General features: G+C 43.6%; 1 protein-coding gene across 4 annotated transcripts in view; it reads right to left on the bottom strand.

Moving 5' to 3' along the window:
* abca2 (ATP-binding cassette, sub-family A (ABC1), member 2) overlaps positions 1-24,705 on the bottom strand; it is a 548,786-nt gene that overhangs the window by 389,595 nt on the left and 134,486 nt on the right. For all 4 annotated transcript variants that reach the window (XM_072566424.1, XM_072566423.1, XM_072566425.1 and 1 more), the window contains exon 2: positions 1,219-1,312. In XM_072566424.1, coding sequence (XP_072422525.1) covers positions 1,219-1,312 — 94 coding nt within the window. The remainder of the gene's footprint in view (positions 1-1,218; positions 1,313-24,705) is intronic.

The raw sequence follows: 24,705 nt of genomic DNA, 5'->3' as shown, positions 1-24,705 counted from the left end.
AATGGTTTAACAGTTAAAGCGTGTACTGCCTGTGAGAGTTTCTGGGTTGGTTCTTATCACCTGAGCAGATCAGAGAGAATTTTTCCAGAGTTTTTTCTTCCCATTGATTGGCCGTAAATTTTGTTTCTGGTTCTTGTGATCTTCCGGAACATTGCACAGGATCGGAAATGTCAAGTCTTAATACTCCAGACATTATGGTTGTGGAGCAGGTTTGGTGGGGCGTGGCGGGGGGGCGGGGGGGCTACTGGTCTTTATCTGCCCACTAATTTTCCAGGGTCCTTTGTGGATAAGCAAGCCTTGAGAATACAAAATATTACCAAACCTTATCAGACAATGATATCTGCCATTGTCTGGAGAAAAAAAGACTGCAGAAAGCCTGTCTACATCGTCTAGAGAATGACAGGCCAAGAACAGCTTGATTCAATAATCCCTCGGTTTATTAATATTGCACATAACCATGAGGAAATGGAACTCTACTTTAAACCTGATGAGAACCAGCCCCTTAATTTCAGTTCACACCCTGAAGGTAGACTTCAAGTAGTACAGGGAAAGGTCATAGTGACTTCAGACAGGTCGCAGACGGCCAAATGTGAAAGGGGGCAGGTAAAGCCAAGAGGTACCACAAATATCAGCTATCTAGGACTTCAGCTGAGGACAGCATCAAAATCCACTTACCTCCATCATGGTTAGTAGCTTCACTATCTACACTACAAGCTCTCACATGAGAACATGTGATGTGTCACAGGTGTGCCCATAAAACCATAACCTTAATGAGGTACCACTTTCAACAAAGGAATGGAGGAAATTCAGAGAGGTAAAAGGACACCTCAGGGCACCTGATTAAACAACCAGCAAAACGACGGTATGTCTATCGTGTAATTGCTGACGGTGCCTAGTGTCACTGCATAAACTGGCACATGGCAGCTTCAGTTATCCCATCATCTCGGGTAACCATGTTCTTGTCATTCAAGGATAATATGTGAAGTCTAACTCTGGGGTTCTTCACTTCCTTAAGAAAATGAACAACCCATTAACATCTGAACTTCCTGCTCTACTTGAAGCGCACAGCCCTGTTTGATAGTCCTAAATTCTGATGTCTCAATTCCAACCAAATTGATTTCTATATAAATGAGATGATTCTGGACATCATTATCCAACAAGACATTTCTGCTGCAATTCCATCAGCATTCAGATTATCAGATGCTCTAAATACTGTACCTTCTTTGACAGGAATCGTCGGTTTCTTCTGACGAAGTCCCAGCAAGATGAAAAAGAGAACCAATGGTATAAAAATCTCAAATGCCAGTACCCACTGTGAACAAACAAAGAGAAAAGAAAACTTTAATGCAGGAAGAGCTATTCATAGCAGTCATCAACCTCAAATTGTCAAGCTTTCTGTGTCTGGCCTCATATCGTCTCTCCCATTTGCCTCCCTCCTCCACAGCTGAACACCAAACACTAGGTTGAGAACTCTCTGAATGCATTCCAATTCAAAGTTTTATCTCTTCCCCCACAGAAAGATTTAAAGGAATGCATTTGTTAATTGGATTTGGAAATACTGTAGCTACAAGGGACATACATTCTGCTCATTTGTGCTTGCAGGATATAGCCCACAAAAACACTATTATTAATTGCCTAACAGCTTTCCCCATTCCCATTACTTTTACGTATTCCTCATTAACCTACATTCCACCATGCATAATAGTATGCTTCAGACTTGTTAGTACATATTCCATTATATTCTTAAACCTCATAAACCTACAGTCAACAATATCCATTTCATATTATTTTCCCTGGTAAGAAACAATAATCCATTATTTAATGACATACTTGAGAGTTTATTGTACTGCACTTAATTAGTCTGTACAAATAGATTAAATCTTGCATCTGATCATTACTCAGTAATAAACGGTCCAGAGCCACGTCCATCAAGAGCCATTAAAGAGAGACATCTGATTATGTATAGCTTGAGGGAAACACTCCACACTTGGAGAGGAAGATGAGGAAGCGGGCCTTCATGAACCACCACAGCTGGTATAGGGATTGAACACATGCTGTTGGCTCTATCATATAATAGAAACACTAACAAGCTTGGACCCCCCCCCCCCCCTCCCCAATCCAGAACCTCCCCTAATGGGTGGCACAGCGGCCCAATGGTTAGCACTGCTGCCTCACAGCACCAGGGACCCAGGATCGATTCCAACCTCAGGCTGTTTGCACATTCTCCCCGTGTCTGCGTGGGTTTCCTCTGCTTGCTCTTGCTTCCTCCCACTGTCCAAAGATGGGCTTATAAGGTGGATTGGCCATGGTAAATTGCCCATACTATCCGGGAATGTGCTGACTAGGTGGGTTAGCCATGGGAAAGGTGGGGTTATCGGGAAAGGTGGGGTTATCGGGAAAGGTTGGGTTATCGGGAAGGGGGGGGGTTATCGGGAAGGGGGGGGGTTATCGGGAAGGGGGGGGGTGGGGGGGTGTTGGGTCTGGGTGGGATGCTCATCACAGATGGGGTAGACTTGATGGGCTGAATGGCCTGCTTCCACACTGTAGGGATTCTATTATTCAACACTAAGACCATACACACACACACACACACACACACACACACACACACACATTATATATATATATATATATAAAATCAACTCGAGAAAAATTGTATCGTGCAAAGGCAATCAGAAAATAGTGTTATGACTATCTGCAGGCTGCCCTTCAGCTCCCAGTTCCTTTGGAGACAAAGGTCGGGAGTTCAAGTTCCATTCCACAGTCCCAAGCACATCATTCAGCCAGCTCAGAACAGTACTGAGGGAACATTGCACTGTGGGATGCCCTATCTTGCACACTAGATTAGATTAGATTAGATTAGATTACTTACAGTGTGGAAACAGGCCGTTCGGCCCATCAAGTCCACACCGACCCGCCAAAGCGCAACCCACCCAGACCCATTCCCCTTCATTTACCCCTTCACCTAACACTATGGGCAATTTAGCGTGGCCAATTCAACCAACCTGCACATTTTTGGACTGTGGGAGGAAACTGGAGCACCCGGAGGAAACCCACGCAGACATGGGGAGAACGTGCAAACTCCACACAGTCAGTCGCCAGAATTGAACCCGGGTCTCTGGCGCTGTGAGACAGCAGTGCTAACCACTGTGCCACCGTACTGCCCACTGGTATGGTAAATCACTGCACCATGGCAATATCCATGGTAGGTAGTGCTGGTCCAAAGTTCATCTGTTGACCAACATCAAAATTCTCAGCTACGGTTCAGTTAGTCACACTCTTGATCTCTGAATCTCAGCTTCTCAGATTCAAGTGCTGCCCTATGGCCTGGAGTACATAAACTAAGGCTAACACTCCCAGTGCATTATGGAGGATGTCACCAACCAAGGAAATATTCCATCCACGTCCACCCTGTCATACTGTGTAAGAACTTTTAAAATTTCAATGCAATCACGTCATATTCCTCAAAACTATGGAAAATACGCGCCCAGTTCTCTCAATCTCTCTTCATTAAAACAATTTCAGGGGTTAATCTGCTGAATATCTTGCATGCCCTCTATGACAAGCATATCCTTCCTGAGACAAGGGGACCCAAAAATATACAAAATACCATCGGTGAGTCTCACTAAGGCATTCTACAGCATAAAATGCATTGAGACTTTGAATGGCTGCACGATATAGAGTTAGAGAGTCATAGAGATGTACAGCATGGAAACAGACCCTTCTGTCCAACTCACCATGCCGACCAGATATCCTAAATTTATCTAGTCCCATTTGCCAGCATTTGGTCCATATCCCTCTAAACCCTTCCTATTAATATACTCACCAAGATGTTTTTTAAATGTTGTAATTGTACCAGCCTCCATCACTTTCTCTGGCAGCTTAGTCCATACTCTCTGCACTCTGCATGAAACAGTTGTCCCTCAGGTCCCTTTTAAATCTTTCCCCTCTCATCTTAAACCTATGCCCTCTAGTTTTGGGCTCCCCTACCCTGGAAAAAGGACTTTGGCTATTTACCCTATTCATGTCCCTCATGATTTTTTAAAGCTCCATAAGGTCAACCCTCGGCCTCCAATGCACCAGAGAAAATAGGCCCCACCTACTCAGCCTCTCCTTATAGCTCAAACCATCCAAACCTGGCAAAATCTTTGTAAATGTTTTCTGAACCCTTTCAAGTTTAACATCTTTCCTGCAAGCTTTACATGCTTTTAACATGGATATCTTTTATTCCAATGGCGTTTGTTGTAATTGGCTATGAGCAAGTTGCCTTCATCTGCTGCGATTCACAGCAAAACTGGCTGCACTTCAGAAGTAGTTAATTGACTACATATGCTTTGTGATACCCTGAGGACAAGGAAGGTACTTTCTCACTGCAATTTCTCACTTCCACAAAGATATGTACAACAGGTGAAATCAAATGGGTCTTGAAGGCTGTTGTTTTGAAAAGACCTCAGGCTATACTTGAGACACTAATACTATGAGTCTGTAATCGCCTGCTCCTTAGATGACAATAACCTCAGTCTATACCATTGTGCCATTAGAATGCTCTTTCAATCAATTAATATCCTGTTCTATGTAAGAACCTGACAGATTAATTCTCCGGAGAGAGGACATGGCTAAGTGCTGAAGACGCAAGTACAGGGAAAGGAAATAATGAACAAAGTACAATAAAACTACAGGAGAACTTCAACAAAAACAGAGGGTGGGAGTAAAACAGCCCTTTTTATCTTCTCATGGAATGTTGCACAGCCCAAATTGGCCTTAATCAGAGTTGCTTGCCAGTCCAGTCGAGGGAAGTTAAGAGTCACATGTAGGCCATGGGTAATGCCGGCAGATTTCCTTCCCTAAAGGACATTACCAAAGCAGATGGCTTTCACCACAACCAATGATAGTTGCATGGTCCCTACCTCGGAGACTGGATTTCAATTCCTGATTTATTCATCACATTTCCCACATCCCATGGTGACATATGAACCAGTGTCCCCTGACCCTCCTGTGCCTCTAAGTTACTGGTTCAATGGCATTATCACGACACCACCATTTCTTCACATTGACCGGAAGTATAAGGAAGACAAACCGATGAGTTTGATGATCTTTTCTATGCAGGAAAGTGTTTCTATGTCTGGTAGTAGTTTCAAGTCTCTCTCCTTCAAGATTAAATGAGTAGGAATTAATTTCTTTCCACACTGATCCCACTATTACTGCTGCTTATCGTATTATGTCAGATGTGAGGACTAAACACCCCCTCCCCCCCCATCTCAGCGAGGTCAGTTTTTTCCAAAGCCAGCAAACTCAACAAGAACCCCTGAAGTTAGCCCTGGATGTTTACTTGACTGAGGGACATGAATGGGTGGAATAGAATGTAAAGCAATTTAAAGCATTTGCTTCTCCCTAATTTCAGATTTTCAACGTCCACAGTATTTTGCTACTGAGTGTCTTATTCATTCTCACTTCTGTTCCAAGACTGTCAACTTCCAAACGGCTCTGCTCTCCATCCAACAAAATTAGTTTGCTCAGGTCCCTAGGGTCTTCCAGCTCTGGTGGAAGCTTAACCGTAAACTATATCTCTCTCACCACAGATGCTGATTGACCTACAGAATGTATCCAGGCACATTTCAGGGTGCCTGTATACCCAGAATGTCCACTCACAGCCAGCAGTACCTGGTGCGAATGTCTAGTTTCAATAGAGCCATGTATTTCTACAGGGCTGAGCTGCTGTTCAATTTGAAATGTATAGGAGTGGGGACATCATGTTGGCATGCTGAACAAGACATTAGTGAGGCCACTTTTACAATACTGCACACAATTTTAGATTAGATTAGATTACTTACAGTGTGGAAACAGGCCTTTCAGCCCAACAAGTCCACACCGACCCGCCGAAGCACAACCCACCCAGACCCATTCCCCTACATATACCCTTTCACCTAACACTACAGGCAATTTAGCATGGCCAATTCACCTAATCAGCACATTTTTGGAGTGTGGGAGGAAACCCACGCAGACAGAATGTGCAAACTCCACACAGTCAGTCGCCTGAGGCGGGACTTGAACCCGGGGCTCTGGCGCTGTGAGGCAGCAGTACTAACCACTATGCCACCGTGTCCGCCCATTTTGGTCACACTGCTATAGGAAGGATGTTGTTAAACTGCAAAGAGTGCAAAAAAGATTTTCAAGGATGTTGCCGGGACCCGAGGGTTGGAATTAGAGGGAGAGGCTGAGGCCTTTTCTCTGGAGAATCGGAGGCTGAGGGGTGACCTTATATAGAGGGTTATAAAATCATGAAAGGCATAGATAGGGCAAACAGCCAAGGTCTTTGTCCCAGGGTAGGGGAGTCCAAAACTAGAGGGCATAGGTTTAAGGTGGAAGGGGAAAGATTTAAAAGGGACCTGAGGGGCAACTTTATCACACAGAGGGTGGTGAGTGTATGGAATGAGTTGCCAAGGAAGTGGTAGAGGTGGGTACATTTACAACATAGAAAAGGAATCTGGACAGCTACATGAATAGGAAAGGTTTAGAGGAATATGGGCCAAATGCAGGAAAATGAGATTAGTTCAGTTTAGGAAACCTGGTCGGCAGGGACGAGCTGGACCAAAGGGTCTGTTTAGAACATAGAACATAGAACATAGAACAATACAGCGCAGTACAGGCCCTTCGGCCCTCGATGTTGCGCCGATCAAAGCCCACCTAACCTACACTAACCCACTATCCTCCATATACCTATCCAATGCCCGCTTAAATACCCATAAAGAGGGAGAGTCCACTACTGCTACTGGCAGGGCATTCCATGATCTTACGACTCGCTGAGTGAAGAACCTACCCCTAACATCAGTCCTATATCTACCCCCCCTTAATTTAAAGCTATGCCCCCTTGTAATAGCTGACTCCATACGCGGAAAAAGGTTCTCACTGTCAACCCTATCTAACCCCCTAATCATCTTGTACACCTCTATCAAATCACCCCTAAACCTTCTTTTCTCCAAAGAAAACAACCCCAAGTGCCTCAGCCTTTCCTCATAGGATCTTCCTACCATACCAGGCAACATCCTGGTAAACCTCCTCTGCACCCGTTCCAGTGCCTCCACATCCTTCCTATAGTATGGCGACCAAAACTGCACACAATATTCCAGAAGCGGCCGCACCAGAGTCTTATACAACTGCAGCATGACCTCAGGACTCCGGAACTCAATTCCTCTACCAATAAAAGCCAGTACGCCATATGCCTTCTTCACTGCACTATTTACCTGGGTGGCAACTTTCAGAGATCTGTGTACATGGACACCAAGATCCCTCTGCTCTTCCACACTACCAAGTAGTCTACCATTAGCCCAGTAATCCATCTTTTTATTACTCTTACCAAAGTGAATCACTTCACACTTAGCTACATTGAACTCCATTTGCCACCTTTCTGCCCAGCTCTGCAGCTTCTCTATATCCCGCTGTAACCTGCCATATCCTTCCTCACTGTCTACAACTCTTCCGACTTTCGTATCATCCGCAAACTTGCTCACCCAACCTTCTAACCCTTCCTCCAGGTCATTTATAAAAATGACAAACAGCAATGGTCCCAAAACAGATCCTTGCGGAACACCACTAGTGACGGCACTCCAAGATGAATCTTTGCCATCAACTACTACCCTCTGTCTTCTTCCAGAGAGCCAATTCCTAATCCAAACCTCCAACTCACCCTCAATGCCATATCTCTGTATTTTCTGCAGTAGCCTACCATGGGGGACCTTATCAAACGCCTTACTAAAATCCATATATACTACATCTACCGCTTTCCCCTCATCTACCTCCTTCGTCACCTTCTCAAAGAATTCAATAAGGTTTGTGAGGCACGACCTGCCCTTCACAAAACCATGCTGACTATCCTTGATCACATCATTCTTATCCAGATGTGCATAAATCCTATCCCTTATAATTCTCTCTAAGACTTTGCCCACAACAGAAGTGAGACTCACTGGCCTATAGTTACTAGGATTATCCCTACTCCCCTTCTTGAACAAGGGAACCACGTTTGCTAGCCTCCAGTCCTCTGGCACTACTCCTGTAGACAAAGAGGACACAAAAATCAAGGCCAATGGCTCTGCAATCTCCTCCCTTGCTTCCCAGAGAATCCTAGGATAAATGCAATCAGGCCCAGGGGACTTATCTATTTTCACCCTTGCCAGAATTTCCAACACCTCTTCTCTACATATCTCAAAGCCATCCATTCTGTGCTGAACGACTCTATGTGGGAGGGAGAATTCAGAAAGTCCTCAATAAGTCTAAGGGAGTATCAATGTATTTTACAAATGTAAAATATTTTATTCATTCATGGGATGAGGGCATTGCTGGTTAGGTCAGCATTTAATGGCCATGCCTAATTCCACAGTTAAGAGTCAACCACATTGCTGTGGATCTGGAGTCACCTGTAGGCCAGACCAGGTAAGGATGGCAGTTTCCTTCCCTAAAGGACATTAGTAAACCAGATGAGTTTTTCCTGTTAATCAGCAATGGATACAGTTGACAACAGATACCATTTAAATACTATGCGGTCCATTTCTTTTATTTCTTCTTTCGCTTATTTAACCAAGTCAAAGGGAATGTTGTAAGTTTGCTGTCCTGTGACTTTTTTTGTGTGCTGACCAAAAACGTTCAACACTCTGAAACATAGCATTTGAATATCGCAAGGATCCCCACCTGTTGGATGTAATTCGCATCAGGTCACAGTAATGAACTCCAGTTAGTCTTCGGGCAAGGTATCATGGGCCTCAGTGATGATCCTGGCCCAGGCTCCTATCCCTTTCCTGAGCACAACAGACCGCACTCCCCTTCCCCAAGACCTTGGACCCCACTTACAGGGCTATGACTGACCCACCCTGTCTGAAGCTCTGAGAGGAACACTGCTTCAGAGACCCTACATGTTTCCTGCTGTTATACCCACACTGTCTTATTTATCACTGGGCCTTTAAAGACTGTGAGCAATGAAGATAAACAGACTTGCATTAAAATCTGTCTGGAGATGATGAGAGACAGGGAAATGCTGCCAAGTGGGATGTCCCACTGGAGGACCATCTCCTTCGCAGCTCAGGGGTAACAAGCTCCAAGTGAACACAATCCTGGATTTACAACATTCCCACCCTGTTCCTCGTGTAACAACCAGAATCTTCCACTGCAGTAATCATTAACCATGCTGCATTTTCATCTGTCACTCTCTATCTCAGTCACGAGCTGTGCCATTGTCTTGTTGAGACAGTAAAAACAAAATGCAGATGTTACACCCAGCCTTCTGGAAGTCACATGGGTTGGAAAAATTCCCAAGCCACCGTGCTGTCCTGCCTCTCACATCTTTCGGAGAATATTTATGGGAGGATGGGGAGGGAGGCGGTGGGTGGGGGTCAGATGGGACAGACCCTGCCATTTACCAGTATGACCAGCTTTAGACACAGGAAATTCCCCTCCCCCATATTAAAGGAAGATCACCATCGCTGAAAATGTATGGGGAAGCTGGATTAGCACACAAGCTAAAAGAGATATGCTGATGGGATAAGATAAAGGAGGGGGACTGTGCAACATTAACAATTGCACAGACCATAATGGTCTAATGCAACATTCCGCCAGAGTTTTGGCTGCTCACTGACCTCAGAGGGTCATGTGTGGCAGCAGTCTGTGCAAGAGGAAGCCACTCAATGGCACATTGGTTCAGGGACCTATTTCTATGCTTGGCATTCTCTACAACACACACCTGGACGTAGCTTTGCTGCCACCATCCTATTTTAATGTAGGAATCTACAGGGTATGCTTGAGGCCCAGAATTGCCACCTGCTCATCGAAAGAAAGGGGCTCTGGTTGTAAACAAGATGTAATTTATTGCACATTAGTGATTCAGTCCAGGTTGCACAATCTTATAGATCACTGTTTTCCAAAGTGTTTCCCTTCCCTGTGGCCCCAATCCAAGCCTTGACAATTGCTGCAATCCCTCAGTAAGAACTGATGGGGTGGGGGGAGTGTGTGCATATGTATATATGTGTGTATATGTTATATACATATAGGATATAATATTATATATTTTATATATATTTGGGTGCGTGGGTAGAAAATCCCCGAGGTTCCCCTGTTACAAAAGACCTCCCATTAGGTAGGCCCAGACAGCTGCTCATAAGGTTTCCAGCTCCAAAGACAGTAAGGCATCATCATAGTGGGTGGTGCTTTAGGCACTCCTCAGTGTTAACCCTTTCAGGGCCTTAGAGAATAAATGGATCAGATCCACACTGACAGACTGAGACTAGTGGGGTAGATATTTTCTAATCAACTTTCCCAGGGATTGCAACAGTTGACAAATCTAGGATTGGGATCACAGTGGAGGGAAATAGCTTGGGAAGCAATGGTCTATCATATCGTGCAAGCTGGACTCAGTAGTTAACATACAATAAATTACATCTTGTTGCTACCCTCCTTTACAGCAGATTGGGCTTGAAGCTGGGCCTCCTGGCTCAGAAATGAGGACATTACCACTGTACCACAAGGAGCAAAAGCTTGGTCCCCAGTTGCTCATCAATAATATGGAGGTGGGAGGAACAAATGTGCTCACTATGTCTTAAATGGTAAGAGTTCAGACAGTGTGGATACAGAAAGGGATCTAGGTGTACTTGTCAATAAGTCACTGAAGGTGAATACGCTGGCACAGTAAGCTATTAGAAAGACTACTGGAGCATAAGACTATATTTCAAGAGGTTTTGAGTACAGGAGTGGTGAGGTCTTGCTGAATTATACAGAAGCTTGGGACAGACTGCCCCAGAATACTGTGAGAGACTTTGGTCTCCTTACCTCAGAAAAGATAACACTACCATGAAGGAAGTACAACAAAGGCTCATCAAACTCACTCCTGGGATGGTGCGCTGTCCTATGGGGAGAGACTGAGCAAAATCTGGCCAGTACTTTCTTGAGTTTAGAAATACAAAAGATGATCTAATTGAAACCTAAAAAATATTTAATGGAACAGGCAGTTAAGATGGTTCCTTTTGACGAGGAGTTTAGAACCAGGGAAATATCAACTAAGAGGAAAATAAGGAGTTTTTTTAACTCAAAGGATTGGAATTTGCTGTGGAAGCTTAATTTTTCAGTTTGCTTAAAGTAGAGATGGATAGATTTCTGACTGTCTGTGGCGTAAAAGGTTATGGGCATAGTGTGGGCAAAAGGCATCAAAAAGTGTTTGATTAGCCATGGTCATATTAAATGTTGGAACAGGATCAATGGGCTGAATGGCCTACTCCTGCTTCTATGACCGTTACAGTGATACAACAGTGTCGCTCCTTCATTGCGAGCAGTCACAATTCTTCCACAAAAACTCTAAAGCTTTGACTTTAATATTTTCAGCTCAAATTCTTATTTTAAGAATTTAGAAGCCTTGATCATCATCTTTCTAAAAAATACATTATCTAGATATCTTGAGTATAAAATGAGTAACAGGATTCATCTGTGCTGGCAACACTTTTTCTGAACTCAGCTGATGGAAGTGCTTGTGGGGAGAAGACAGAACAATGACAATATATGGTACACTATACTGTACATTGAACTGTTAGGGACGAAGCACCCACTAGGAACAGTAACAGGAGCATCGTTGTGACATTACACATAATATCTAGATACAGTTATAATCCTAGCAATTCTTTTGCCCCAGTGAAAAATTGTGGTCAATTTTTCTTTTAAAGGGGAACGTGATTTATGAGATCAATTCCAATCAGAAATTTGATCAGAAACCACACTGGACCGACCAGATGAATACTGTGACTATGAAAGCAGATCACAGGCTGGGAATTCTGCAGTTTGTAACTCACCTCCTGACTCCTCAAACTGTGTCCACTGTCTATAAGGCACCAGTCAGGAGTATGATGGAAGACCCTCCAGTTGGGTGCGACTCCAACAACACTCAAGAAGCTCAACACCATCAAGGAGAGGGCCACCCGTTTGATTGGCACCACATCTGCCAACTTTTAATGCCTTCACCACTTACACACATCACCATTTATAATGTGTCCTGCAGTAACTCATCCAGGTGGCTCTGACAGCACCCTCCAAGCCTGTGACCCAGAAGGACAAAGACAGCAGATGCAATGGGAACTTCCCTTTCAAGCCAGTTATGCTGGGTCAAAATCCTGGAACTCCCTTCCTAACAGCAATGTGGGTGGCTGCAGTGATTCAAGAAGGGACCCATCATTACTCCCTTGAGTGAGATTAGGGATGGACAATAGATACTGACCAAGCCAGTAAGTTTGACATTCAATAAATGAAAATAAAAATTGTTGCAAATGTGAAATTACACACTAATAAATTTCTCAATAATGGATTTATTCAGAGAATGCAGCCTGACTCATATTTGCCTCCTTCTTATCTATATAGTGTCCAGCAGTCTCTCTTTCTAAGTAATTAATCTCTCAAAGCTCCTCATATCTGCATCTTAATGACTTATGAACTGTGACACGTATTACAACAGAGGTTGAACTCCTCTGCTAATTCAAACTAAAACACCCAGATAAGCTCACCTTGCCTCGTAATCTGTTAAAAGTGTGACTGAGTGAAACAAAGCCCCTGATTTCCACTGTTTAAAGAAAACAGTTTATTTTCCTAACTCTAACAGTGAACACTAAACCAAAACCATTAACAAACTCCAGCTGCCTCCTTCTTAACTAATTACTATCTAACACCAACTATACAAAAATGCTGCTCCAATGGACACAATTACTAAACATTAAATTGACTTAATCTATCAAAATCCACACAGTCTCTTACAATGCGATCCTTCCAAATCTGCAGTTTCCTTCCACCCTTCCGATTCTGCTGTCTTCTCTCTCAGCCATCTTCAATGACTTTTTTTTACTGTGAGTATCTTTGTATAAAATTTCTCAGTACCTTTAATAGATGGTGCCTTCAGAGAGATTTCTTGGAGTCCGTTGAGAGCCCTTTCAGATGACATCTGCTCTCATGTTCGATGGGCAGTTAGCTCTGACTAATTTTCAAAATACCCTTCCGTTTTATATTCCCAAGACTCGTACCCTCTCACTGGTCTGATGTTGTCAATGCAATCAAATTCAAATTGTTTTTTAGTATCCTGGACATAATTTAAATTAATTGGTTAAATTCAAATCCTGTTGCCTTAACATCAAAACAACCCCAGGCTGATTGTTACACATGATCAATTCTCAGCACTCCCTGCACCTCAGCTATTCACATACACATGTGGCGTCACAATCTCTCAACTCAGAAAAGCACTTTCTCTCTCAAAGTGACCATACACTCTTTCAACTCACTATTATTCTACACGGCTTCGTAACACAGGGATATTTTAGCTTGCCAGATATTTGTGTGTCCACAATGGAAAGTAAGTGCACAGAAGGCTGAAGAGACATTTGGTGGACGTGTTCAAACTGAGAGTGCGCTTTGGTGCAGGGGACAGGAGCCCAGTTGCTTCGATTGGCAGAAGGGTCTGTGACCAAGGGATCCCAAACCTGTCAGGTGGGCCAGAGTGGAGCTGCGGAGAGAGTTATTTTGCACAGTGAGTCGTCATGCCCTGACATTCACTGCCAATGTAAGGGTGGCAGTGGTGGATACAGATTTAACGGTGGGGAGTTTTGGATGTATTCTTCATTGACTGGGTGTGGAGGAGAAATCTGGGGAGGCAAGAGCGCACAGGCATGGTGCTGACCGGATGACACCTTTCCAGAAGGTCAACAAAGGTACCAGGGGTCAAACGGCCTCATTCGGTGCTCAGTTTATAAATTCTAGTTTCATTTTGCAACTTGCAATGAAAAAAAGTCACAGGAAGCCATAAGCTCAGACTGAAGTGACATCAAATCTTCAATTACTTTCAGCTTCATCATCAGCATCAAGCTGTAGATACAAACTGATGGCTTAGCCCTGGGCTATGTTCATTTTCAGTGTGATCCTGTAGTCCCCACATAGAATGCAAAAAGACCACAACTTTGCAGCTGTATCTCTGACCCACATTGTCTCAAGAGTTGGTTCTAAACTAGGAGGGCATGTCAATCTTTTAACTCTGCTTTGTGGTCGTGAGGGATTTTATCCTAACGTTCAACTTTCTCAATCAAAATATAATTAATCTCCTTGATGCAAGTGAAAGTATTCAGAGTGTTCAATTCAAAGATTCTCCGGTCATGGTCACATTGTGGGACATCTGTACAAATTCACTACTCTGTAACAATGACTACACTTCCAAAATACCAAACTAACTATGTAAGGTGTGATATCCTAAGCTTGTAAAGATCTTGATGTTGCAGGAAGTTGATGCGTTTCAGTGTGCAATGTGGGATCCTGGCCTGAATGAAGTTGTTGCTTGGGACGATATTGCTCCTAACAACCAGTATCTGTTGTGATCAGTGCAGTGAATCAATCCAGACCCTGTAAATACTGAAACCACATATTTACATAGGGGAGGGACTGTAGGTTTGTTCATCCTTTCCCTTTCAGTCACTCAGCTTTGTGGATGATTAATTGCCTTTTGCGCACTGATGGGAGCAGCATGCATTGAGGATGCCACATCTTACCCAGGAGCATTTGTGCTTTTTCTGGTTATCAACAGGAGATGATCAATCAAATGTGACTAATCACACCCTTCCAAAACATCTATACTTTTGCATCAATCCTAAATGCTGCTGCTCTTCTCTAACCTGAACAGCATCAGTCTGAGATGTTCAGCCTTTTCCGTAACACTCTGCTGCTTGCAGCAAAAACCAAAAGGATGCTGGGAACTGCTGCGTCCATCTCCCCAGCAACACGAACAGAACAGGGGCAGCTGGTGTCTGCATCACAGCTGTTGACACAGGTTCAACCTTTCCGTCCACTTGCTGCATCACTGTCTCCCATGGGGTCACAAAGTGACAGATTGCAATAGCTCAGCCTCTTTGCCCATTCAGCCAGAAACACAGAGAAAGATTTAGTGAGTCTGCAGCATCCACTTTTCTCTTTCCCTTAACCTAGGCCTGAGGAAACTCCAGAGTGCAGGAGAAACGAAGGGTGTGAACACAGCAGATAGGAAGCAGATGGTAAAGGCACACATTACAGCCATGGCTAGATTGCAGAAGCCCAGTGGGCCAGATAAATTGCGTTTGTGTGACAATAAGAAAGAAAGAACACAGAAACATAGAAGTTAGGAGCAGGATTAGGCCATTGGAGCCCTCAAGTCTGTTCCACCATTCATTATGATTGTAGCTCATCAGGGAGCTCAATACTCTAATCCGTCCCCCAACCCCCCCCCCCCCCCCCCCCATATTCCTCAATCCCTTTGGCCAGCGGAGCTCCATCTACCTTGTGAAAACATAATGTTTTTACCTCAATCACTTTCTGTGGTCATGAATTCCAAAGGTCCACCACGAAATGGGCTCCAGTAGGTCGCTCGACAAGGTTCCCCATGGGAGACTGGTTAGCAAGGTTAGATCTCATGGAATACAGGGGGAACTAGCCATTTGGTTACAGAACTGGCTCAAAGGTAGAACAAAGAGGGTAGTGGTGGAGGGTTGTTTTTTTAGACTGGAGGCCTGTGACCAGTGGAGTGCCACAAGGATCGGTGCTGGGTCGTCTACTTTTCATCATTTACAGAAGTGATTTGGATGTGAACATAAGAGGTATAGTTAGTAAGTTCGTAGGTGACACCAAAATTAGAGGAGCAGTTGATAGTGAAGATGTTTACCTCAGGTTACAACAGGGATCTTGAGCAGATGGGCCAATGGGCTGAGGAGGGGCAGATGGAGTTTAATTTAGATAAATGTGAGGTGCTGCATTTTGGAAAAGCAAGTCAAAGCAGGACTTATACAAACTTAGTGGTATACAAACTGGGGAGTGTTGCTGAACAAGGAGACCATGGAGTGCAGGTTCATAGATCCTTGAAAGTGGAATCGCAGGTAGATAGGATAGTGAAGCGGTGTTTGGTATGCTTTCCTTTATTGGTCAGAGTATTGAGTATAGGATTTGGGAGGTCATTGGTTAGGCCACTGTTGGAATATTGCGTGCAATTCTGGTGTCCCTTCTATTGGAAGGATGTTGTGAAACTTGAAAGGGTTCAGAAAAGATTTACAAGGATGTTGCCAGGGTTGGAGGGTTTGAGCTATTGGGAGAGCGTTTCCCTTGAGCGTCGGAGACTGAGGGGTAATCTTATAGAAGTTTATAAAATTATGAGGGGCATGGATAGGGTAATTAGACAAAAGTGAGTGGGGGAGGAGATGAAGGTGATAGGTCAAGGAGGAGAGGGTGGAGTGGATAGGTGGAAAAGAAGATAGGCAGGTCGGACAAGTCAAGGAGACAGTAACTGAGCTGGAAGTTTGAAACTAGGATGAGGTGGGGGAAGGGGAAATGAGGAAGCTGTTGAAGTCCACATTGTCCCCACCCCCACCCTCCTCTAGCTTATCTCTCCATGCTTCAGGCTCACTGCCTTTATTCCTGATGAAGGGCTTTTGCCCGAAACGTCGATTTCGCTGCTTGTTGGATGCTGCCTGAACTGCTGTGCTCTTCCAGCACCACTAATGCAGTATTTGGTTTTCAGCATCTGCAGTCATTGTTTTTACCTAAATAGACAAAAGTCTTTTCCATGGGGGGGGAAAGAGTCTAAAACTAGGGTTTAAGGTGAGAGGGAAGATATAAAAAGGACCTAAGGGGCAACTTTTTCACGCAGAGGGTGGTGCATGCATGGAAAGAACTTGCAGAGGCAGTGGTGGAGGCTGGCACAGGCACAACATTTAAAAGGCATCTGGGATGGGTATATGGATAGGAAGGGTTAGAGGGATATTGGCCAAGTTCTGGCAAATGGAACTAGAGGTTAGGATATCTGGTCAGCCTGGACTGGTTGGACCGAAGGGTCTGTTTCCATGCTGTACATCTCTATGACTCTCTGAATCTAGGCAAAAAAAAACTTATCCTCAATTTCTGTCCCTTATCGTTAAGCTATGATTCCTTCACCATCATTCCTACATCAAACCCGTCTAGTACAGTATGAATGTCTAGTCCAGTATGAATATTATAGGTTTCTATGTCTCCCCTAACTCTTCTAAACTCCAGTGAATACAATCCTAACTGACTAACTCTCTCGTCATAGATCTGTCTTGCCATCACAGGAATCTTCATTGTAAGAGCATCCTTCCACAGATAAGGGTCAAAGCTGCATACAATGTACCATGGGTGGCCTCACCAAGGCCCTGTACAATTGCAACAGGTCATTCATGTTCCTGTACTTGAATCCTCTTACTCTGAAGGCCAACATCGAGTTTGCCCTCTTTGCCGCCTGCTGGACCTACAAGCTTCCTTTCAGTGACTGGTGTACAAGGGCACTCAGGTCTTGTTGAACATTCCCTTCTCTCAATTTACAGCCAAATAATAATCTGCCTTCCTACTTTTGCTACCAATGTGGATAATCTCGCATCCCACTCTGCCAAATCAAACTGCAACATCTCTGCATCCTCTGAAAAGTTCCCCCCTCCGCACAGATTTGTGTCATCCACAAACTTTGAGACAACACATTTAGTTCGCCCATCTAAATCATTAACATATATTGTGAACAAATTGCTCACGTAAATGTGAAACAGAGATCAATGTTTGACAACAAATCAATCAATTGATGAAACAGAAATCTACGAAATTAGTTAAACAATTCATCCAATAAACAGTACAGCAAACTAATAGATAAGCCAAGATTAGTGGCTACAAGAGCAAGTCAGAGGCTAGGAATACTGCAGCGAGTAACTCACCTCCTGACTCTCCAAAGCCTGTCCACTATCCTCAAGTCCCAAGTCAGGAGTGTGATGGAATACTCCCCACTTGGTTGGATGGAAGCAGCTCCAACAACACTCACGAAGCTTGACACCATCCAGGACACAGCAGCCCACTTGACTAGCATCACATCCACAACATCCACTCCCTTCACCACTGATGATCAGTAGCAGCAATGCGTACTATCCACATGATGCACTGCAGAAATTCACCAAAGATCCTCAGACAGCACCTTCCAAACCTATGACCACTTCCATCTAGAAGGACAAGAGCAGCAGATATATGAGAACACCACCACCTTCAAGTTCCCTTCCAAGCCAGTCACCATCCTGACTTGGAAATATATCACCACTCCTTCACTGTCATTGGGTCAAAATTCTGGAATGCCCTCCCTAATGGCATGATGGGTCAACCCACAGCAGGTGATCTGCAGCATTTCAAGAAGGTAGCTCACCAGCACCTTCTCAAGGGCAAGTAGATATGGGCAGTAAATACTGGCCCAGCCAGCGACACCCACGTCCCACAAATGACCAAATACATTTCTTGCACTGGAATTCTCCAGGGATAGGAGAGTAAGAGGGGAAAAATATGAGTGTGAATGACTGTAATGTGTTTGAGAGACAGAGAGAAGGATAAACTTCTCAAAGTTAATTTCCATTCTCATTTGCAATAGGAATAGGCCCTCTTTATGCCTGAAACCTCCTCCTCCAGCACTTGGATGCAGCTGTGTCTTCAAGCACTTGAGCTCGAAACTCAGGAATTCTCCATTCAAATCCCTCTGCCTCTCTTCATGTTTTCAGAGGTTCTTTGAAATGTGCCACTTTGGCAAAGCTTTTGTTCACTGACTTCACCTCTCCTCCTTTTGACACTGCAATGATTGTCCGATTACGTTGCTGTGAAACTTTGTTAACTACTTTAAAGGCTGTATATAAATGAAAAGGTATTGCTGAGAGAGAGCAAGACAAAGAATAATAACTCGAGAAAGAGCTTCTGCCAATCTCAAAAATTCTCTTCAAAATCAAAGACTGACTGTTGCCAGTGATGCCAGCCCACTGAGGTCAAATGATTCATTGATGAGAGTGTGGAATTATGTCTCACTCCAGAGACTGAACACAATTTATACTGACAAACAACAACAAAAAATTGGTTACAGTGAGGTAAATGGGTGGAGAGGCGGGGGTGGGGCAGTACACCAAAGTTTGGAACCTCAGCAACCGAAGACACAGTCACGAGTGGTAGATGATTAGATTAGATTCTCTACAGTGTGGAAACAGGCCCTTCAGCCCAACAAGTCCACAATGCCCCTCCAAAGAGAAACCCACCCAAACCCATTCCCCTACCCTATATTTACCCCTGACTAACACACCTAACACCATGGGTAATTTAGCATGGCCAATTCACCTGACCTGCATATCTTTGGATTGTGGGAGGAAACCGGAGCACCCAGAGGAAACCCACACAGACACTGGGAGAATGTGCAAACTCCACACGGACAGTTGGGAATCGAACCCAGGACCCTGGTGCTGTGAGGCAGCAGTGCTAACCACTGAGCCTGGTAAACCAATTAAAATTGGGGATGCACAAGAGGAAAGATTCAGAGATGAATAGAGAAATGAGGGGCCTGGAGGAGATTACAAAGGTTGAGAGGTTTGAGACCATGGAAGGATTTGAAAATAAAGCCAAGTCTAAAGTCATGACACTGATTGACCAGGAGTCACAATATGTCAGTGAGCATGGTGGTGAGGAGGGGAAAGGAACTGATGAGAGTTAAGGTAGGGGCAGTATTTTGGTTGACCTCAAGTTTACGGAGAGTAAAATGTGGGAAAGCAATCAAGAGCACATTGGATGAGTTGAGAATCATGTAATAAAGGTAGGACTGAGGTTTCCTGCAGTAGAGACCAAGGCGAGGTCAGGTGGTGTGACCGAGGTGAAAACGGGAAGGTGTCCTGACGGTACAAATCGGCGGCCAGAGGCTCAGCTCAGGGTAAACAGGACAGCAAGGCTGTGAAGGGACTGGCTTAATCTCAGCCGGTTGGTGGGGAGAAGCATAAAATTGGCAACGAGGGAACAGAGTCTCATTAATATCTGTAACTGCCAATAACATAAAGCTAATGTTAGAGAGCTTAAAATGCAACACCCACAGTGTAATGGGCAGAATCTATAATTGGTTATCCATCACAATCCAAGAGGACACTGAACAGATAGTTCATATTCCATCACAACTTACTGAAATCCCAATACCAGCACAGTGACAACAAGCTAACCCCACTGTCTATTACTTTTCATATATTAAACTGACATCTGGGACCATTTTTGTCTCTGAGCAGAATGGCCACAGGACTTAAGGGATTAGTTAATTGGATCACGGATATAGCGAGGTCATTATTTTCAGTTTAAGGATAATTTAATTTTACATCAGTCTCTGAGGAAAATCATGCCTTCATGAACATAAGTTTACGTGCGTGCGTGCGTGTGTGTGTGTGTGTGTGTGTGTGTGTGTGTGTGGATGGGATGTGAAATTCACTTCTCTTTCCAATCCACAAAAAGCACAATAGACACACAGAATCTGCTCTGTTTCACTGGCAAACGCTTTATCCTCAATTGTATTCAGCTGAAGAGGGAATACCTACCCAGTAGGAAGAATGTCACTCTGCAGCAATGCTTTGTACAACAATGTACATACAACAACAACAAGCTCTTAATCCAGACCAAACCATCACTGCCCAGAATTATTAATTTTTTATTTAAACGCTAAGTGATCAAACTGGAAAATTAATTATCAATGTGTGCACGGTGCTCACTCTTACAGTAGTAGCCTTTACAAATGTTAAGCATAATAAAATTCCGAATTGGATGGAATGGGAAAAAGAGGCAGAGAGAGAGAGAGATAGAGCGAGAGAAAGAAAGAGAGCGAAAGGGATTCGAGAACAAGGAAGAACGAGAGCGAGTGAACAAGAGGGAGCGAAACAGAGAGTGAGCTAAAAGGAGGGAGCTAAAAAGAGGGAGCTAAAAAGAGAGTGAGCGAAACAGAGAGCGAGCCATACTGATAGACGTACACTGAGCGTGGAAATGAAGAGCTGAAAATAACTGATGTGAGAGTTAAGTGCTGTCAAGTCAGCAAGATCTTCAATCAGGTGAAGTTTGTAGTTGGTATTTCCAATTTACTACCAAGTCCTGTGCATAACAATTGCTCAAAGCACAAAATACCAACAAATCACAAATCAGCATTTTTAGAAAAAGATTTTCCATTATTTCAAGACATTATTTCTTGCCTCAGTTATGAAATTTGCACTTTCCAAAGCAACACATTTGACAGTGATCTGTAAGTCTACACTCCACAAAAAAAAGATTGAGCTCAAATGTTCTGCTTATTTCAAGCAAGTAGACTTCCTGAGACAGATCACCTAGACAAAGATGTGTCAAACACTATACTTTGTAACTTGATGGATCACACTGGTGTAAACAAAGTATTTTATTATTTTAAAGAAAGCCAAGTTGATTCGCACTGATTTCCCTTCATTTTGAGAAAGAACCATGGGTTAACCACATCAGCCCATTTACAGCAAAATTATTACCAAGCAGACTGGAATCAAGTTGGACAAGAAAAGACACTGCAGTAACAACAGTAATTGGTAAAATCTATTAAGATATACTCCCACAACAGACCATTTGGCCAGAAATAGTCCAATTAAAGCAGCAATTGCTGAGAAGAAAATAAAGGTCTGGATTATTTTACATCAATTTGCACAAAACAAGAACATGTTATCACCAATGAAAGCAAGTGACTGCTGAGGAAATCGGTGTTGCAGTAATTGTCACTGCCGCAGGCCTGGCAATTGGATTCAATTCAAATCTTTCCAACACATCAAAATAGCAATTGAGCCGATAGGAAAGCTCGCACGCAATCGGGTTTCAGAGAAGTATCTGCCAGAACCCCAGCAAGTGCAATGCAGCACTTCGATACAGCAATGGAGACAGGAGGACAAACCACTTCACACAGTGCGTGGTTACAAATCAGCAATGTGCTGCCTGAGACCGTGGTGGAGGCAGGACTAATTCAGGTGTTAACCGTATCATTTTCTGAAAAGGAGGAATGTGCAAGGTGACAATGAGCAGATAGAAGAAATGTCCTTTATCGCACAGACAGAACACACGCAATGATCTGCTTCTGTATTGCAAGTAATCTATGACTCTACAAACCAGAGCAACCATACAAAACACAACACCCAACATATGGAGAGTACAGATGCTGTCAGTTATGACTACTACTCTTCTATTGAGGATAAACATTTAAAGTGAGTTATTTATGAAAACATAATCCCATTAATTTGTTTTAAATACACAAATAAATCTTTGAACAATTTCCACCCGCAGCAGGGTGGAAGAGTTTAATCATTTGACAGAGAATGATTCAGCTGAAGTTTGAGAGAATAAACGGCTGGGAATCATGAACAATGTTGGAGTGCAAGAGTCACGAACAGAACACTAATTACACTCAGAGCAGAGACCCCCAAGTTGCATGTTTGTGTCAGTGCACGTTTGGAGACTGTTGTGCCACTGTCAAAACGGCCCTGTTCCAGGCAACATGACTTGTGTTGAACATACATACAAACATTACAGCAAGTCAGTATTTCAGTTCACAGGCAGAGTGATGGAGGAGCCGGGAACCAAGAATGGATGTAGAGGTGAGTGCACCCAACATCAACATTTAAGGATTAATACTGGCAAGGAAACTGGGTCAATTGCCCTATTGTCTGAAACAGTCCCATAGGATTTTTTTTACATATACCTGAAAAAAAACAGATAGAATATCACTTTAATTTCTTGTTTGAAAGATTGCACTGTGTCATCAGTACTGCACAGCACTCTGATTGGAGAACACTGAAGTGCCTGACCAGACTGAGGGTATAAGACTCCTGTGTAGGACATGAACACACTACCTTCAAACTCAGAGGCAGGAGTGCTCACCAATTATATCACAAACTCCTCACTACCTTGTCACCTGAGAAAATGGAATGTGACTATCAGCAGCTAGACTTTGGAACTATTGTCCTAACTTTGATCCAACAAAAACCTGAGTTAAAGAGATATTAGGTTCTAAAGGAAGGTACCTCAGCATCACACAACTTGGTAGAACACAGGTTAGCAGGACTGAAATGTTGAAGGATCTCAGAGTGGAGTCCATTAAAGATGGTCCATTGGGTGGTTAGGAACACATGAAATTCTCTCAGAAGGTTTGGTTAATTTCAAACTTCATTGCAACTAGAGAGTCATAGACCCTTCAGTCCAAGTCATCCATGCTGACATTTGCCAGCGTTTGACCCATATCCCTCTAAACCCTTCCTATTCATATATCTTCGAGGTGCTGTTTAAATGTTGCAATTGAACCAGTCTCCACCATTTCTTCTGACAATGCATTCCATACACATACCACCTTCTGCGTGAAAACATTGCTCCTTAAACCCTTTTTAAATCTTTCCCCTCTCACCTTAAACCTATACCCTCTGGTTTTGGACTCCTTTATCCTGGGAAAAAGACCTTATCTATTCACCCTATCTAATCCAACCCCCAGCCTCAGACACCCTAAGATTTGGAGATGCTGGTGTTGGACTGGGGTCTACAAAGTTTAAAAATCACACAACACCAGGTTATAGTCCAACAGGTATACTGGGAGATACAAGTTTTTGGAGCACTGCTCCTTCGTCAGGTAGCCAGCGCTCTGAAAGCTTGTACTTCCAAATGAACCTGTTGGACTATAATGTAGTGTTGTGATTTTTAACTTCATACAGCACAGAAACAGACCTAGCCTATGAGGAGTCATAGATTTAAGACAGATGTCAGAGGCAGGTTCTTTACTCGGAGAGTGATAAGGGTGTGGAATGCCCTGCCTACCGATGTAGTTAACTCAGCCACATTAGGGAGATTTAAACAATCTTTGGATAAGCACATGGATGATGATGGGATAGTGTAGAGGTATGGGCTTAGATTAGTTCACAGGTTGGTGCAACATTGAGGGCCGAAGGGCCTGTTCTGCGCTGCACTGTTCTACGTTCTATTCAGCTTCTCCCTATTGCTTAAACACTCCAGTCCCAGCAACATCCTTGGAAACTTTTTCTGCACCTTCTCAAATTTAACAACCTTTGGGTATAGGACTTGGGACATCATGTTGAGGTTGTTCAGGACACTGGTGAGACCTCTTCTAGAGTACTGCGTCCAGTTTTGGTCCGCCTTTTAAACAAAGGATACTATTAAACTGGAGAAGGTTCAGAAAAGATTTACCGGGATGTTGGCAGAAATGGAGAGTTTGAGGCTTGGTAGGCTGGGACCTTTTTCACTGCAGCACGGAAGGCTGAAGGGTGACCTTTTGAGATGCATAAAAAATGAGGGGCACAGATAGGGTGAATAGCAAAACTTTTCACTGAAGTGGAAGAGTTGAAAACTAGGTGAGATGAAAAAGATTTAAAAAGGACCTGAGGGGCAATTTTTTTTAAACACGGAGTGGTTAGTGTGTGGAATGAACTACCAGAAGTGATGGACGCAGGTACAATTACAACTTTTAAAACTCATTTGGATAAGTTCATGAATAGGTAAGGTTTAGAGATGTGGGCCAAACACAGGCAGGTGAAACTAGTTTGGGAACACTATTGGCATGGACTGGTTGGACCGAAAAGGTCTGTTTCTGTGCTGTATGAAGTTAAAAATCACACCACTACATTATAGTCCAACAGGTTCATTTGGAAGTACAAGCTTTCAGAGCGCTGGCGACCTGACGAAGGAGCAGTGCTCCAAAAACTTGTATCTCCCAGTATACATGTTGGACTATAACCTGGTGTTGTGTGATTTTTAAACTTTGCCCACCCCAGTCCAACACTGGCATCTCCAAATCATGAGAGAACCTGGACAGTCCGAGTACTCTTCACAAAAACCTTATTCCTAAGATGGCCCCACAAT

This window comes from Chiloscyllium punctatum, chromosome 49 (genome assembly GCF_047496795.1).
Source record: "Chiloscyllium punctatum isolate Juve2018m chromosome 49, sChiPun1.3, whole genome shotgun sequence".
Classification (NCBI taxonomy): domain Eukaryota; kingdom Metazoa; phylum Chordata; class Chondrichthyes; order Orectolobiformes; family Hemiscylliidae; genus Chiloscyllium; species Chiloscyllium punctatum.
This window is presented reverse-complemented; position numbering and strand designations above follow the sequence as displayed.